Source organism: Salmo salar, chromosome 22 (assembly GCF_965601325.2).
Source record: "Salmo salar chromosome 22, fSalSal1, whole genome shotgun sequence".
Lineage (NCBI taxonomy): Eukaryota > Metazoa > Chordata > Actinopteri > Salmoniformes > Salmonidae > Salmo > Salmo salar.
The window spans coordinates 61,150,948-61,165,757 of NC_138312.1; the positions used below are offsets into that span (position 1 = coordinate 61,150,948).

General features: G+C 46.8%; 1 protein-coding gene across 1 annotated transcript in view; it reads right to left on the reverse strand.

Annotated features, from left to right (window-relative positions):
* Positions 1-14,810, reverse strand: part of iars1 (isoleucyl-tRNA synthetase 1) — a 147,415-nt gene that overhangs the window by 45,363 nt on the left and 87,242 nt on the right. Inside the window, exons 20-23 of the mRNA XM_082967730.1 lie at positions 13,625-13,745; positions 8,911-9,002; positions 8,587-8,664; positions 2,319-2,440 (exon numbers count right to left, since the gene is read on the reverse strand). Of these exons, the coding sequence (XP_082823856.1) occupies positions 2,319-2,440; positions 8,587-8,664; positions 8,911-9,002; positions 13,625-13,745 (413 nt within the window). The remainder of the gene's footprint in view (positions 1-2,318; positions 2,441-8,586; positions 8,665-8,910; positions 9,003-13,624; positions 13,746-14,810) is intronic.

Here is a 14,810-nt window from a genome sequence, read left to right on the forward strand (position 1 = left end):
CCGCTTCAGCTAGAGACAGACAGACTAAAGCAATGGCCCTGCCGCTTCAGCCTGAGGAGACTAAAGCAATGGCCCTGACGCTTCAGCCAGAAACTAAAGCAATGGCCCTGCCGCTTCAGAGACAGACTAAAGGGTATAGCTACTCAATCATAGCACTAACAACAAAAGTGTGTGTGTGTGTGTGTGGTGTGTGTGTGACCTGCCTGCATGTCTAAATAAAGTCCTGGGTTTGATCGTGTCTGATGAGTTGCACAGACACGGATGCAGCTTAAAGTTTATACACAGATACAAACAGAATAGTATAATTGACATGCGTTTCAACACAGATAAGTTGGTTCAAAACAAATACTCCGATCACCGAGCATCTGTACTGAACATCATCTGGGATTCATTTTCATCAGAAACACAAATCACTTCTTGTTTCTGACAAAGAGATTCAAAGAAAAATCCAAACATTCCAATTTCAAAATAAATATTATTTTAAGAGGAATCCTTAAAAGTATATATTTTTTAATTAATTGGAAAATAGTTTTAGTCGAAAGACTTTGAGCTGCCCGCATTCCCTGCTACTAACTTGACGTGAGACACTTTCAGATTCATTGAGGAGGAAGTCAGTCTTCAAAATGGCGTCCTACTCCCTATATAGTGACTACCACCCATGGGGATCTTTCAATGGTAGTGCACTAAATCAAATCAAATTGATTTATAAAAAGCCCTTCTTACATCAGCTGATATCTCAAAGTGCTGTACAGAAACCCAGCCTAAAACCCCCCAAACAGCAAGCAATGCAGGTGTAGAAGCACGGTGGCTAGGAAAAACTCCCTAGAAAGGCCAGAACCTAGGAAGAAACCTAGAGAGGAACCAGGCTATGAGGGGTGGCCAGTCCTCTTCTGGCTGTGCCGGGTGGAGATTATAACAGAACATGGCCAAGATGTTAAAATGTTCATAAATGACCAGCAGGGTCAAATAATAATAATCACAGTGGTTGTAGAGGGTGCAGCAGGTCAGCACCTGTGTGTGTGTGTGTGTGTGTGTGTGTGTGTGTGTGTGTGTGTGTGTGTGTTGTGTGTGTGTGACCTGCCTCTATACAGGGAGTAGAGTGCCATTTGGGACACATGTGAAGACTAGAAAGGAGAATTAAAATAAGAATAACAGGTAGCTGGGTAACACTGAATAACACGTTCAGGCAGACAGGAAGTCCAGACAGGCAGGCAGACAGGCAGGCAGACAGGCAGGCAGACAGGAAGTCCAGACAGGCAGGCAGGCAGACAGGAAGTCCAGACAGGCAGGCAGACAGGCAGGCAGACAGGAAGTCCAGACAGGCAGGCAGACAGGAAGTCCAGACAGGCAGACGGGAGGAATGGGAGAACGCATTAAAGTCAGTCAGACAGTCCAGACATCAAGAAACTTGAGGCTATTCTCCAGTAACTGTCTAGTAAGTTGGGGGGGGGGGGGGGGGGTGGCTACCTGAGCTAGTGAAGGGTGCAGTTCATGGTCCTTCGAGACAAATTCAATGATGGTTGATTTGTTGATTGATTACCTGACTAGAGGCAGGATGAGGTAGTGAATGATTGATAGATGTATTGATTACCTGACTAGAGGCAGCATGGTGGAGTGTTTAATTGATAGATGTATTGATTACCTGACTAGAGGCAGCATGAGGTACTGTGTGATTCATAGACTGATTGATTACCTGACTAGAGGCAGCATGAGGTAGTGAATGATTGATAGACTGTATTGATTACCTGACTAGAGGCAGCATGACCTACGGTTGGAGTGATTACCTGACTTGAGTCAGGATGAGGTACTGTGTGATTGGTTACCTGAATAGAGGCAGCATGAGGTACTGTGTGATTCATAGACTGATTGATTACCTGACTAGAGGCAGGATGAGGTAGTGTTTGAGTGATAGACTGATTGATTACCTGACTAGAGGCAGCATGAGCTACGGTTTGATTGATTACCTGACTAGAGGCAGGATGAGGTACTGTGTGATTGGTTACCTGACTAGAGGCAGCATGAGGTACTGTGTGATTGTTTACCTGACTAGAGGCAGCATGAGGTACGTGAATGATTGATTACCTGACTAGAGGCAGCATGAGGTACTGTGTGATTGATTACCTGACTAGAGGCAGCATGAGGTAGTGTGTGATTGATTACCTGACTAGAGGCAGCATGAGGTAGTGTGTGATTGGTTACCTGACTAGAGGCAGCATGAGGTAGTGTGTGATTGGTTACCTGACTAGAGGCAGCATGAGGTAGTGTGTGATTGGTTACCTGACTAGAGGCAGCATGAGGTACGTGAATGGATTGATTACCTGACTAGAGGCAGCATGAGGTAGTGTATGCTACTGGAGTCCTTCTCCTCTACAGAGGCGGGGTCGATCAGGTGACGTAGGTTCTGGTACATCATCTCTGTAATAAAGGGGGTGAAGGGAGCCTAGTGGGGAGGAGAGACCAGTTAGAGAAAGACAACGATACTACACAGTACTATACGAGTGAGGAGGAGGAGAGATAGCTAGTTAGTTGAGAACATAGACTACAACTCTCTTACCATTCTAACTCAGGGAGACCTTGTCCTCATTCCCGTTCTAACTCAGGGAAACCTTGTCCTCATTCCCGTTCTAACTCAGGGAGACCTTGTCCTCATTCCCAGTTCTAACTCAGGGAGACCTTGTCCTCATTCCCGTTCTAACTCAGGGAGACCTTGTCCTCATTCCCGTTCTAACTCAGGGAAACCTTGTCCTCATTCCAGTTCTAACTCAGGGAGACCTTGTCCTCATTCCCATTCTAACTCAGGGAAACCTTGTCCTCATTCCCATTCTAACTCTGTGAGACCTTGTCCTCATTCCCGTTCTAACTCAGGGAGACCTTGTCCTCATTCCCGTTCTAACTCAGGGAGACCTTGTCCTCATTCCCATTCTAACTCAGGGAGACCTTGTCCTCATTCCCATTCTAACTCAGGGAGACCTTGTCCTCATTCCCATTCTAACTCAGGGAGACCTTGTCCTCATTCCCATTCTAACTCAGGGAGACCTTGTCCTCATTCCCATTCTAACTCAGGGAGACCTTGTCCTCATTCCAGTTCTAACTCAGGGAGACCTTGTCCTCATTCCCGTTCTAACTCAGGGAGACCTTGTCCTCATTCCCATTCTAACTCAGGGAGACCTTGTCCTCATTACCAGTTCTAACTCTGTGAGACCTTGTCCTCATTCCAGTTCTAACTCATTCCCATTCTAACTCAGGGAGACCTTGTCCTCATTCCCATTCTAACTCTGTGAGACCTTGTCCTCATTCCAGTTCTAACTCAGGGAGACCTTGTCCTCATTCCAGTTCTAACTCAGGGAGACCTTGTCCTCATTCCCGTTCTAACTCAGGGAGACCTTGTCCTCATTCCCATTCTAACTCTGTGAGACCTTGTCCTCATTCCCATTCTAACTCAGGGAGACCTTGTCCTCATTCCCATTCTAACTCAGGGAAACCTTGTCCTCATTCCAGTTCTAACTCATTCCCATTCTAACTCAGGGAAACCTTGTCCTCATTCCAGTTCTAACTCAGGGAGACCTTGTCCTCATACAAACACACCTACGTTGTGAGCTAATGCAGTGTAAGTAAAATTATCATATGCAGCAGACTTAACTTTTCTTTAACAATTTCTGTGAGGAGGAACTTAAGTTTAACCAGAGATTTACAGTGGGGGGAAAAAGTATTTGATCCCCTGCTGATTTTGTACGTTTGCCCACTGACAAAGAAATGATCAGTCTATAATTTTAATGGTATGTTTATTTGAACAGTGAGAGACAGAACAACAACAACAAAAATCCAGAAAGACGCATGTCAGAAATGTTATAAATTGATTTGCATTTTAATGAGGGAAATAAGTATTTGACCCCCTCTCAATCAGAAAGATTTCTGGCTCCCAGGTGTCTTTTATACAGGTAACGAGCTGAGATTAGGAGCACACTCTTAAAGGGAGTGCTCCTAACCTCAGCTTGTTACCTGTGAAAAAGACACCTGTCCACAGAAGCAATCAATCAATCAGATTCCAAACTCTCCACCATGGCCAAGACCAAAGAGCTCTCCAAGGATGTCAGGGACAAGATTGTAGACCTACACAAGGCTGGAATGGGCTACAAGACCATCGCCAAGCAGCTTGGTGAGAAGGTGACAACATTTGGTGCGATTATTCGCAAATGGAAGAAACACAAAAGAACTGTCAATCTCCCTCGGCCTGGGGCTCCATGCAAGATCTCACCTCGTGGAGTTGCAATGATCATGAGAACGGTGAGGAATCAGCCCAGAACTACACGGGAGGATCTTGTCAATGATCTCAAGGCAGCTGGGACCATAGTCACCAAGAAAACAATTGGTAACACACTACGCCGTGAAGGACTGAAATTCTGCAGCGCCCGCAAGGTCCCCCTGCTCAAGAATACATATACATGCCCGTCTGAAGATTGACAATGAACATCTGAATGATTCAGAGGACAACTGGTGAAAGTGTTGTGGCCTGATGAGAACAAAATGGAGCTCTTTGACATCAACTCAACTCGCCGTGTTTGGAGGAGGAGGAGGAATGCTGCCTATGACCCCAAGAACACCATCTCCACCGTCAAACATGGAGGTGGAAACATTATGCTTTGTGGGTGTTTTTCTGCTAAGGGGACAGGACAACTTCACAGCATCAAAGGGACGATGGACGGGGCCATGTACCGTCAAATCTTGGGTGAGAACCTCCTTCCCTCAGCCACGGCATTGAAAATGGGTCGTGGATGGGTATTCCAGCATGACAATGACCCAAAACACACGGCCAAGGCAACAAAGGAGTGGCTCAAGAAGAAGCACATTAAGGTCCTGGAGTGGCCTAGCCAGTCTCCAGACCTTAATCCCATAGAAAATCGTGTGGAGGGAGCTGAAGGTTCGAGTTGTCAAACGTCAGCCTCGAAACCTTAATGACTTGGAGAAGATCTGCAAAGAGGAGTGGGACAAAATCCCTCCTGAGATGTGTGCAAACCTGGTGGCCAACTACAAGAAACGTCTGACGTCTGTGATTGCTAACAAGGGTTTTGCCACCAAGTACCAAGTACTAAGTCTATCCCTGTTCTCTCCCCTCTGCACAGGCCACACAAACGCTTCACACCGCGTGGCTGCTGCCACTCTAACCTGGTGGTCCCAGCGCGCACGACCCACGTGGAGTTCCAGGTCTCCGGCAGCCTCTGGAACTGCCGGTCTGCGGCCAACAAGGCAGAGTTCATCTCAGCCTATGCTACCCTCCAGTCACCTCGACTTCCTGGCGCTGACGGAAACATGGATTACCACAGATAACACTGCTACTCCTACTGCTCTCTCCTCGTCTGCCCACGTGTTCTCGCATACCCCGAGAGCATGTGGCCAGCGGGGTGGTGGCACTGGAATCCTCATCTCTCCCAAGTGGACATTCTCTCTTTCTCCCCTGACCCATCTGTCTATCTCCTCATTTGAATTCCATGCTGTCACAGTTACCAGCCCTTTCAAGCTTAACATCCTTACCATTTATCGCCCTCCAGGTTCCCTTGGAGAGTTCATCAATGAGCTTGACGCCTTGATAAGTTCCTTTCCTGAGGATGGCTCACCTCTCACAGTTCTGGGTGACTTTAACCTCCCCACGTCTACCTTTGACTCATTCCTCTCTGCCTCCTTCTTTCCACTCCTCTCCTCTTTTGACCTCACCCTCTCACCTTCCCCCCCTACTCACAAGGCAGGCAATACGCTTGACCTCATCTTTACTAGATGCTGTTCGTCCACTAATCTCATTGCAACTCCCCTCCAAGTCTCCAACCACTACCTTGTATCCTTTTCCCTCTCGCTCTCATCCAACACTTCTCACTCTGCCCCTACTCGGATGGTATTGCGCCGTCCCAACCGTCGCCCTCTCTCTCCCGCTACTCTCTCCTCTTCCATCCTATCATCTCTTCCCTCTGCTCAAACCTTCTCCAACCTATCCCCTGATTCTGCCTCCTCAACCCTCCTCTCCTCCCTTTCTGCATCCTTTGACTCTCTATGTCCCCTATCCTCCCGACCGGCTCGGTCCTCCCCTCCTGCTCCGTGGCTCGACGACTCATTGCGAGCTCACAGAACAGGGCTCCGGGCAGCCGAGCGGAAATGGAGGAAAACTCGCCTCCCTGCGGACCTGGCATCCTTTCACTCCCTCCTCTCTACATTTTCCTCTTCTGTCTCTGCTGCTAAAGCCACTTTCTACCACTCTAAATTCCAAGCATCTGCCTCTAACCCTAGGAAGCTCTTTGCCACCTTCTCCTCCCTCCTGAATCCTCCTCCCCCTCCCCCCCCCCCTCCTCCCTCTCTGCGGATGACTTCGTCAACCATTTTGAAAAGAAGGTCGACGACATCCGATCCTCGTTTGCTAAGTCAAACGACACCGCTGGTCCTGCCCTACCCTGTGCTTTGACCTCTTTCTCCCCTCTCTCTCCAGATGAAATCTCGCGTCTTGTGACGGCCGGCCGCCCAACAACCTGCCCGCTTGACCCTATCCCCTCCTCTCTTCTCCAGACCATTTCCGGAGACCTTCTCCCTTACCTCACCTCGCTCATCAACTCATCCTTGACCGCTGGCTACGTCCCTTCCGTCTTCAAGAGAGCGAGAGTTGCACCCCTTCTGAAAAAACCTACACTCGATCCCTCCGATGTCAACAACTACAGACCAGTATCCCTTCTTTCTTTTCTCTCCAAAACTCTTGAACGTGCCGTCCTTGGTCAGCTCTCCTGCTATCGCTCTCAGAATTACCTTCTTGATCCAAATCAGTCAGGTTTCAAGACTGGTCATTCAACTGAGACTGCTCTTCTCTGTGTCACGGAGGCTCTCCGCACTGCTAAAGCTAACTCTCTCTCCTCTGCTCTCATCCTCCTAGACCTATCTGCTGCCTTTGATAAGGTGAACCATCAGATCCTCCTCTCCACCCTCTCCGAGTTGGGCATCTCCGGCGCGGCCCACGCTTGGATTGCGTCCTACCTGACAGGTCGCTCCTACCAGGTGGCGTGGCGAGAATCTGTCTCCGCACCACGTGATCTCACCACTGGTGTCCCCCAGGGCTCTGTTCTAGGCCCTCTCCTATTCTCGCTATACACCAAGTGGCTCTGTCATATCCTCACATGGTCTCTCCTATCATTGCTATGCAGACGACACACAATTAATCTTCTCCTTTCCCCCTTCTGATAACCAGGTGGCGAATCGCATCTCTGCATGTCTGGCAGACATATCAGTGTGGATGACGGATCACCACCTCAAGCTGAACCTCGGCAAGAAGGAGCTGCTCTTCCTCCCGGGGAAGGCCTGCCCGTTCCATGATCTCGCCATCACGGTTGACAACTCCATTGTGTCCTCCTCCCAGAGTGCTAAGAGCCTTGGCGTGACCCTGGACAACACCCTGTCGTTCTCCACTAACATCAAGGCGGTGACCCAATCCTGTAGGTTCATGCTCTACAACATTCGCAGAGTACGACCCTGCCTCACACAGGAAGCGGCGCAGGTCCTAATCCAGGCACTTGTCATCTCCCGTCTGGATTACTGCAACTCGCTGTTGGCTGGGCTCCCTGCCTGTGCCATTAAACCCCTACAACTCATCCAGAACGCCGCAGCCCGTCTGGTGTTCAACCTTCCCAAGTTCTCTCACGTCACCCCGCTCCTCCGCTCTCTCCACTGGCTTCCTGTTGAAGCTCGCATCCGCTACAAGACCATGGTGCTTGCCTACGGAGCTGTGAGGGGAACGGCACCTCCGTACCTTCAGGCTCTGATCAGGCCCTACACCCAAACAAGGGCACTGCGTTCATCCACCTCTGGCCTGCTCGCCTCCCTACCTCTGAGGAAGCACAGTTCCCGCTCAGCCCAGTCAAAACTGTTCGCTGCTCTGGCACCCCAATGGTGGAACAAGCTCCCTCACGACGCCAGGACAGCGGAGTCAATCACCACCTTCCGGAGACACCTGAAACCCCACCTCTTTAAGGAATACCTAGGATAGGATAAAGTAATCCTTTAACCCCCCCCCCCTCAAAAGATTTAGATGCACTATTGTAAAGTGGTTGTTCCACTGGATATCATAAGGTGAATCCACCAATTTGTAAGTCGCTCTGGATAAGAGCGTCTGCTAAATGACTTAGAAATGTAAATGTACTAAGTCATGTTTTGCAGAAGGGTCAAATACTTATTTCCCTCATTAAAATGCAAATCAATTTATAACATTTTTGACATGCGTTTTTCTGGATTTTTTTGTTGTTATTCTGTCTCTCACTGTTCAAATAAACCTACTATTAAAATTATAGACTGATCATTTCTTTGTAAGTGGGCAAACGTACAAAATCAGCAGGGGATCAAATACTTTTTTCCCCCCACTGTAGTTACAGCCTGATATACACACAATGCGTCACGAGGTACAGCATCGGAGCGCTTGGTATTTAGAACGCTCCGATGCATTAGTTCCAAGCGCAACTGTTTTAGCGAAGAGAAAATGTGGCCCTCAATACACTATTTTCAATGGAAGCGGACGTCAGAGTTCAACCAGGTTAAACATTATGCACCTTTACCCGTGTGACTCACCATCAGTCTGCACATGGAGAACAGAACACTGAAGAGATTCTCCAGAGCCCCCAGACAGTCCTCTGTTCCACTCTCTCCCTGTTAGGGTTACGAATACACAGTTACAAACATCATCTTCCTCCTCCTCCTCTTCCTCTCCTCCTCCACCCTAACATGTTCCATACATAACACAAACAGATCTTTAACCAGAGAGTCATCGATGACCAACTCAATTCATTCACATTACATCAGTCAATATAGCATAGTCAACAGAGAAACAGTGGTATAAATGGTTACTGTACCTTTAAGCTATTTGACTGCGTCAGTGTTTGAAGGTGAACTCACCTTGAAACGCCTACGATTGGTCCTCACGTACCAGTTGGTCAGCATGTCCACAAACTTGACAAGCTTTGGCACCACCGTGTACAGCCTGTAAGCTGCAAGGAGACACTCTGATTACAACTCATGTCTGGAGTGAGAGCGGCTGGGAAAAAGTTTGTCTTTATAAAACGACAGACCCATAACAGTAGCAGAGCTTTGTATAGTGTAACTGGGGTTGTGGTCAGAATTGACGCATTGAAAGAAACGATGTATTCACGTGCAGTGTTGTCTATTTAAGCAATAAGGCCCGAGGAGGTGTGGTATATGGTCGATATAGCACGGCTACGGGTTGTTCTTAAGCACGACGCAACGCGGAGAGCCTGGAAACAGCCCTTAGCCGTGGTATATCGGCCATATATCACAAACCTCCCGAGGTGCCTTTTTGCTATTATAAACTGGTTACCATTGTAATTAGAGCAGTAAAAATAAATGTTTTGTCACACCCGTGGTAAAATTAGATCGTAGTCTTGTATTGATGCTTAGCCTGTTTGATGGCTTGTCAGAGGTCGTGGCGGGATATCTTATAAGCTTCCCCGGGTTAGAGTCCCGCTCTTTAAAAGTGCCATCTCTAGCCATTAGCACAGTGAGGATGTTGCCTATAATCCATGGCTTCTGGTTGGGATATGTACGTACGGTCACTGTGGGGACAACTTATTAAACTCCTCAAATGTTATCAGATGAACCCCGGAACATATTCCGGTCTGTGCTAGTGAAACAGTCCTGTAGATTAGTGTGTGTGTGTGTAGTTATTGTGCTCACCATCCTGCTCAGCCTTGAACAACTGGATGTGAGACTGGGTGAATGACTGGATCCAGTCAACTGATGATTGGTTGAAAGAAATCGATAATAAGTAGATTGTGGGAGCTGTACTGTTAGATTTCAGTGCAGCCTTTGATTATTATTGACAATAACTTGTTGTTGAGGAAAACCTCTGTCATATCGTGGATTCAGAGCTATCTATCTAATAGAACTCAAAGGGTTTTCTTTAATGGAAGCTTCTTTATTGTTAACAATGTAAAGTGTGGTGTACCGCAGGGCAGCTCTCTAGGCCCTCTACTCTTTTCTATTTTTACCAATGCCCTGCCACTGGCGTTAAACAAAGCATGTGTGTCCATGTATACTGATGACTCATCCATATACGCATCAGCAACCACAGCCAATAAAGTCACTGAAACCCTTAATATAGAGTTGCAGTGGCCAGTAATAAACTGGTCCTGAACATCTCTAAAACTAAGAGCATTGTATTCGGTACAAATCATTCCTTAAGTTCTAGACCTCAGCTGAATCTGATAATGAATGGTGTGGCTGTTGAACAAATTGAAGAGACTAAATTACTTGGCGTTACCTTAGATTGTAAACTGTCATGGTCAAAACATATAGATTCAATGACAGGGAGAGGTCTGTCCGTAACAAAGAGATGCTCTGCTTTTGACACCACACTCCAAAAAGCAAGTTCTGCAGGCTCTAGTTTTGTCTTATCTTGATTGTGGTCCAGTCGTGTGGTCCAGTACTGCAAGGAAAGACCTAGTTAAGCTGCAGCTGGTCCAGAACAGAGTGGCACATTTTGCTCTTCATTGTAATCAGTGGGCTGATATTAATACTATGCTGCCAGTCTCTGAGTTGAGTTGAGGAAAGACTGACTGCATCACTTATTTTTATAAGGAACATTAATGTGTTGGAAATTCCAAATTGTTTGCATAGTTAAGTTACACACAGCTCTGACACATACTTACCCCCACCAGACATGCCACCAGGGGTCTTTTCATAGTCCCCAAATCCAGAACAAATTCAAGAAAGCGTACAGTATTATATAGAGCCCTTATTGCATGGAACTTCCTTCCATCTCCTATTGCTGAAATAAACAGCAAACCTGGTTTAAGAAAAACACCTCGTGGCACAACACCTCTCTCCTATTTGACCTAGATAGTTTGTGTGTATTGATATGTAGGCTACGTGTGCCTTTTTAAAAAATGTATCTAGTTCTGTCCTTGAGCTGTTCTTGTTTATTGATGTTCTGTATTATGTTACATGTGGAGCCCAGGAAGAGTAGCTGCTGCTTTTTGAACTGCTTTTGGAATGGGGATCCTAATAAAATACCAAATCCCACTAGGTGTGAAATGTTTCACCAAATCCACGCTACGGTACCTATTGCGGTTTTGGGGTCACGGTTCGGTTTGGTTTCGGTAGTGGAAAAATGAAATGCCAATACTTACTGTAGTTCATTTTCTTTTGGCAAAAGATATTAAACCAGGAATCGATTATGGGCCATATAATGCATAATTCAGTTTTTTCCCAAATTTGGTTTTCCCCGTCATTTTTCCCCCCCCAGGTTTCAGATTGTTTGTACTAATAGTTTTGTAACAGAAATGTACTTTGAGGGTAATAAACTATAGTATCCGTAGTTTAGAAAATGCCAACAGAGGGCATAAGAGCTAATAAGCAAGCTAGCTAGCAAATATACTTCTTCGTAAAAATCTAGCTAGCTAAAAATATAAGAGATGAACAAGTTAAATACATGTTTTATCTTGACATAGGCTTTGTCTATGAAGTAATGACAGTTAAAAGTATTTTAATTTCAGTTTTAAACAGGATATCCATGTTTAGTCCTGTGAAAATGTCAGACCACTATAATTTGCCAACATTTCTCACAAAATATATTTTTATATGACAATTTAGAGACTATTTCAGATGCACGTTGAGAAATATAAATGTACGAAATCTTGCAAGCAGAAATATTGTGGTTTTCACTGTCTATATAGAATAACCTAAAGAAAAAAAAACGTTCAAAAATACGCTCGAACCGCTAGGCTACTTTGCCACCATTAGCTAACAGGCAAGCAGTTAAGCCTGTAAGCTATAGCTAACAAGCAAGCTTGCTAGCAAATATACTTCATCGTAAAAATCTAGATAGCTAAAAATGAGTAATTTTAACCACAGTAAACTGTAAAACGGTATAGCTAATAAGCCAAGCTATCAAAATGGACAAATGTGTTAATAAATTCTCCTAAATTGCCTCTCAGTAGATCTGTCACAGCCAGTTATTGTGAACCTCCGTTTACCTGACTATGCAAATGAGATGACGTAATCAGTCTAGTGACTGAAAAACAGACAAAGGTTGTCATGAGTTTAAAGTTTTTAGAAAAACGTTCCTTAAATCTTTAATAACATAAAATATTTATTTCATTATATTTATATATATATTATATTTTACAACCTTTTATTGGAAAGGATTCCCTGCCATGACAGACAACAGATACTTGCCAAATGTGCTGTAAGATAACATTGTTTTTTAAATTACAAAAGTTTTTATATAAAATATTGTCTGTGGACACAAAAAAATAACACGTCACGTAAATTGCCCAGTTAACCTTAAATTGAGTTTTTTTGGGAAAGCCTCTCCATCTACCAGAAGACGGTTGACACTAGCATCATCGCTAACAGCTAAACACACAGACAGGGGCATTCCCGCACCATTGCCTCTTCACAGGGGCATTCCCGCGCCATTGCCTCTTCACAGGGGCATTCCCGCGCCATTGCCCTCTTCCACAGGGGCATTCCCGCGCCATTGCCTCTTCACAGGGGCATTCCCGCGCCATTGCCTCTTCACAGGGGCATTCCCGCGCCATTGCCTCTTCACAGGGGCATTCCCGCGCCATTGCCTCGTCACAGGGGCATTCCCGCGCCATTGCCTCGTCACAGGGGCATTCCCGCGCCATTGCCTCTTCACAGGGGCATTCCCGCGCCATTGCCGCTTCACAGGGGCATTCCCGCGCCATTCCCCTTCACAGGGCCATTCCCGCGCCATTGCCTCTTCACAGGGGCATTCCCGCGCCATTGCCTCGTCACAGGGGCATTCCCGCGCCATTGCCTCGTCACAGGGGCATTCCCGCGCCATTGCCTCTTCACAGGGGCATTCCCGCGCCATTGCCTCTTCACAGGGGCATTCCCGCGCCATTGCCTCTTCACAGGGGCATTCCCGCGCCATTGCCTCTTCACAGGGGCATTCCCGCGCCATTGCCTCTTCACAGGGGCATTCCCGCGCCATTGCCTCTTCACAGGGGCATTCCCGCGCCATTGCCTCTTCACAGGGGCATCCCGCGCCATTGCCTCTTCACAGGGGCATTCCATTGCCTCGTCACAGGGGCATTCCATTGCCTCGTCACAGGGGCATTCCATTGCCTCGTCACAGGGGCATTCCATTGCCTCGTCACAGGGGCATTCCATTGCCTCTGCCGCTTCACAGGGGCATTCCCGCGCCATTGCCTCTTCACAGGGGCATTCCCGCGCCATTGCCTCTTCACAGGGGCATTCCCGCGCCATTGCCTCTTCACAGGGGCACGATGAAAGAAGATCCTCCAATTAAGAGTATCATTTTGATTACAACGTGTGCGGTGCATAGGCTACAGTTGATTTAACGATAATAGCCTGAAATGTTTTCCCAGCTCAGATTTACTCAAGAGGCATTCAACACATGCAGCCTAGCCTAGCCTACAGGACTAGTGTATTTGTTTATGTAGGTATTCATTCGGGTTTACAGTGCGGGCTGAACCGAGGCCCCTGTATGAATAAGTGTACAGTTACACCCCTAGGATGCGGCTTGTGTGTGTAGTACATGGCGCGCGCGTGTGTGTGTGTGTGTGTGTGTGTGTGTGCGTGTGTGTGTGTGTGTGAAGCTCACCATCCATCTCAGCTTTGAAGAACTGGATGAGAGACTGGGTGAAGGACTGGATCCACTTGTCCATGATGTTGTCGCTGCACTTGGCTGTGGCCTCGTTGTACAGGAAGCTGATGCCGTCCTCCTGAACGGCAAAGGTCACAGGGCAAAAGGTCACACAGAGAACAGGAAATAGAAAGAGAGAGCATGATAGAGAGAAAGTTACAGAGTTTAAAGGATGTGATAGGCAGTATCTTGTGTTCTGGTTGCGGTGTTCTCCTCATTAAACTACTGGCTGGTTGAGGTGTTCTCCTCATTAAACTACTGGCTGGTTGAGGTGTTCTCCTCATTAAACTACTGGCTGGTTGAGGTGTTCTCCTCATTAAACTACTGGCTGGTTGAGGTGTTCCTCATTAAACTACTGGCTGGTTGAGGTGTTCTCCTCATTAAACTACTGGCTGGTTGAGGTGTTCTCCTCATTAAACTACTGGCTGGTTGAGGTGTTCTCCTCATTAAACTACTGGCTGGTTGAGGTGTTCTCCTCATTAAACTACTGGCTGGTTGAGGTGTTCTCCTCATTAAACTACTGGCTGGTTGAGGTGTTCTCCTCATTAAACTACTGGCTGGTTGAGATGTTCTCCTCATTAAACTACTGGCTGGTTGAGGTGTTCTCCTCATTAAACTACTGGCTGGTTGAGGTGTTCTCCTCATTAAACTACTGGCTGGTTGAGGTGTTCTCCTCATTAAACTACTGGCTGGTTGAGGTGTTCTCCTCATTAAACTACTGGCTGGTTGAGGTGTTCTCCTCATTAAACTACTGGCTGGTTGAGGTGTTCTCCTCATTAAACTACTGGCTGGTTGAGGTGTTCTCATTAAACTACTGGCTGGTTGAGGTGTTCTCCTCATTAAACAGTAACTGGCTGGTTGAGGTGTTCTCCTCATTAAACTACTGGCTGGTTGAGGTGTTCTCCTCATTAAACTACTGGCTGGTTGAGATGTTCTCCTCATTAAACTACTGGCTGGTTGAGATGTTCTCCTCATTAAACTACTGGCTGGTTGAGGTGTTCTCCTCATTAAACTACTGGCTGGTTGAGGTGTTCTCCTCATTAAACTACTGGCTGGTTGAGGTGTTCTCCTCATTAAACTACTGGCTGGTTGAGGTGTTCTCCTCATTAAACTACTGGCTGGTTGAGGTGTTCTCCTCATTAAA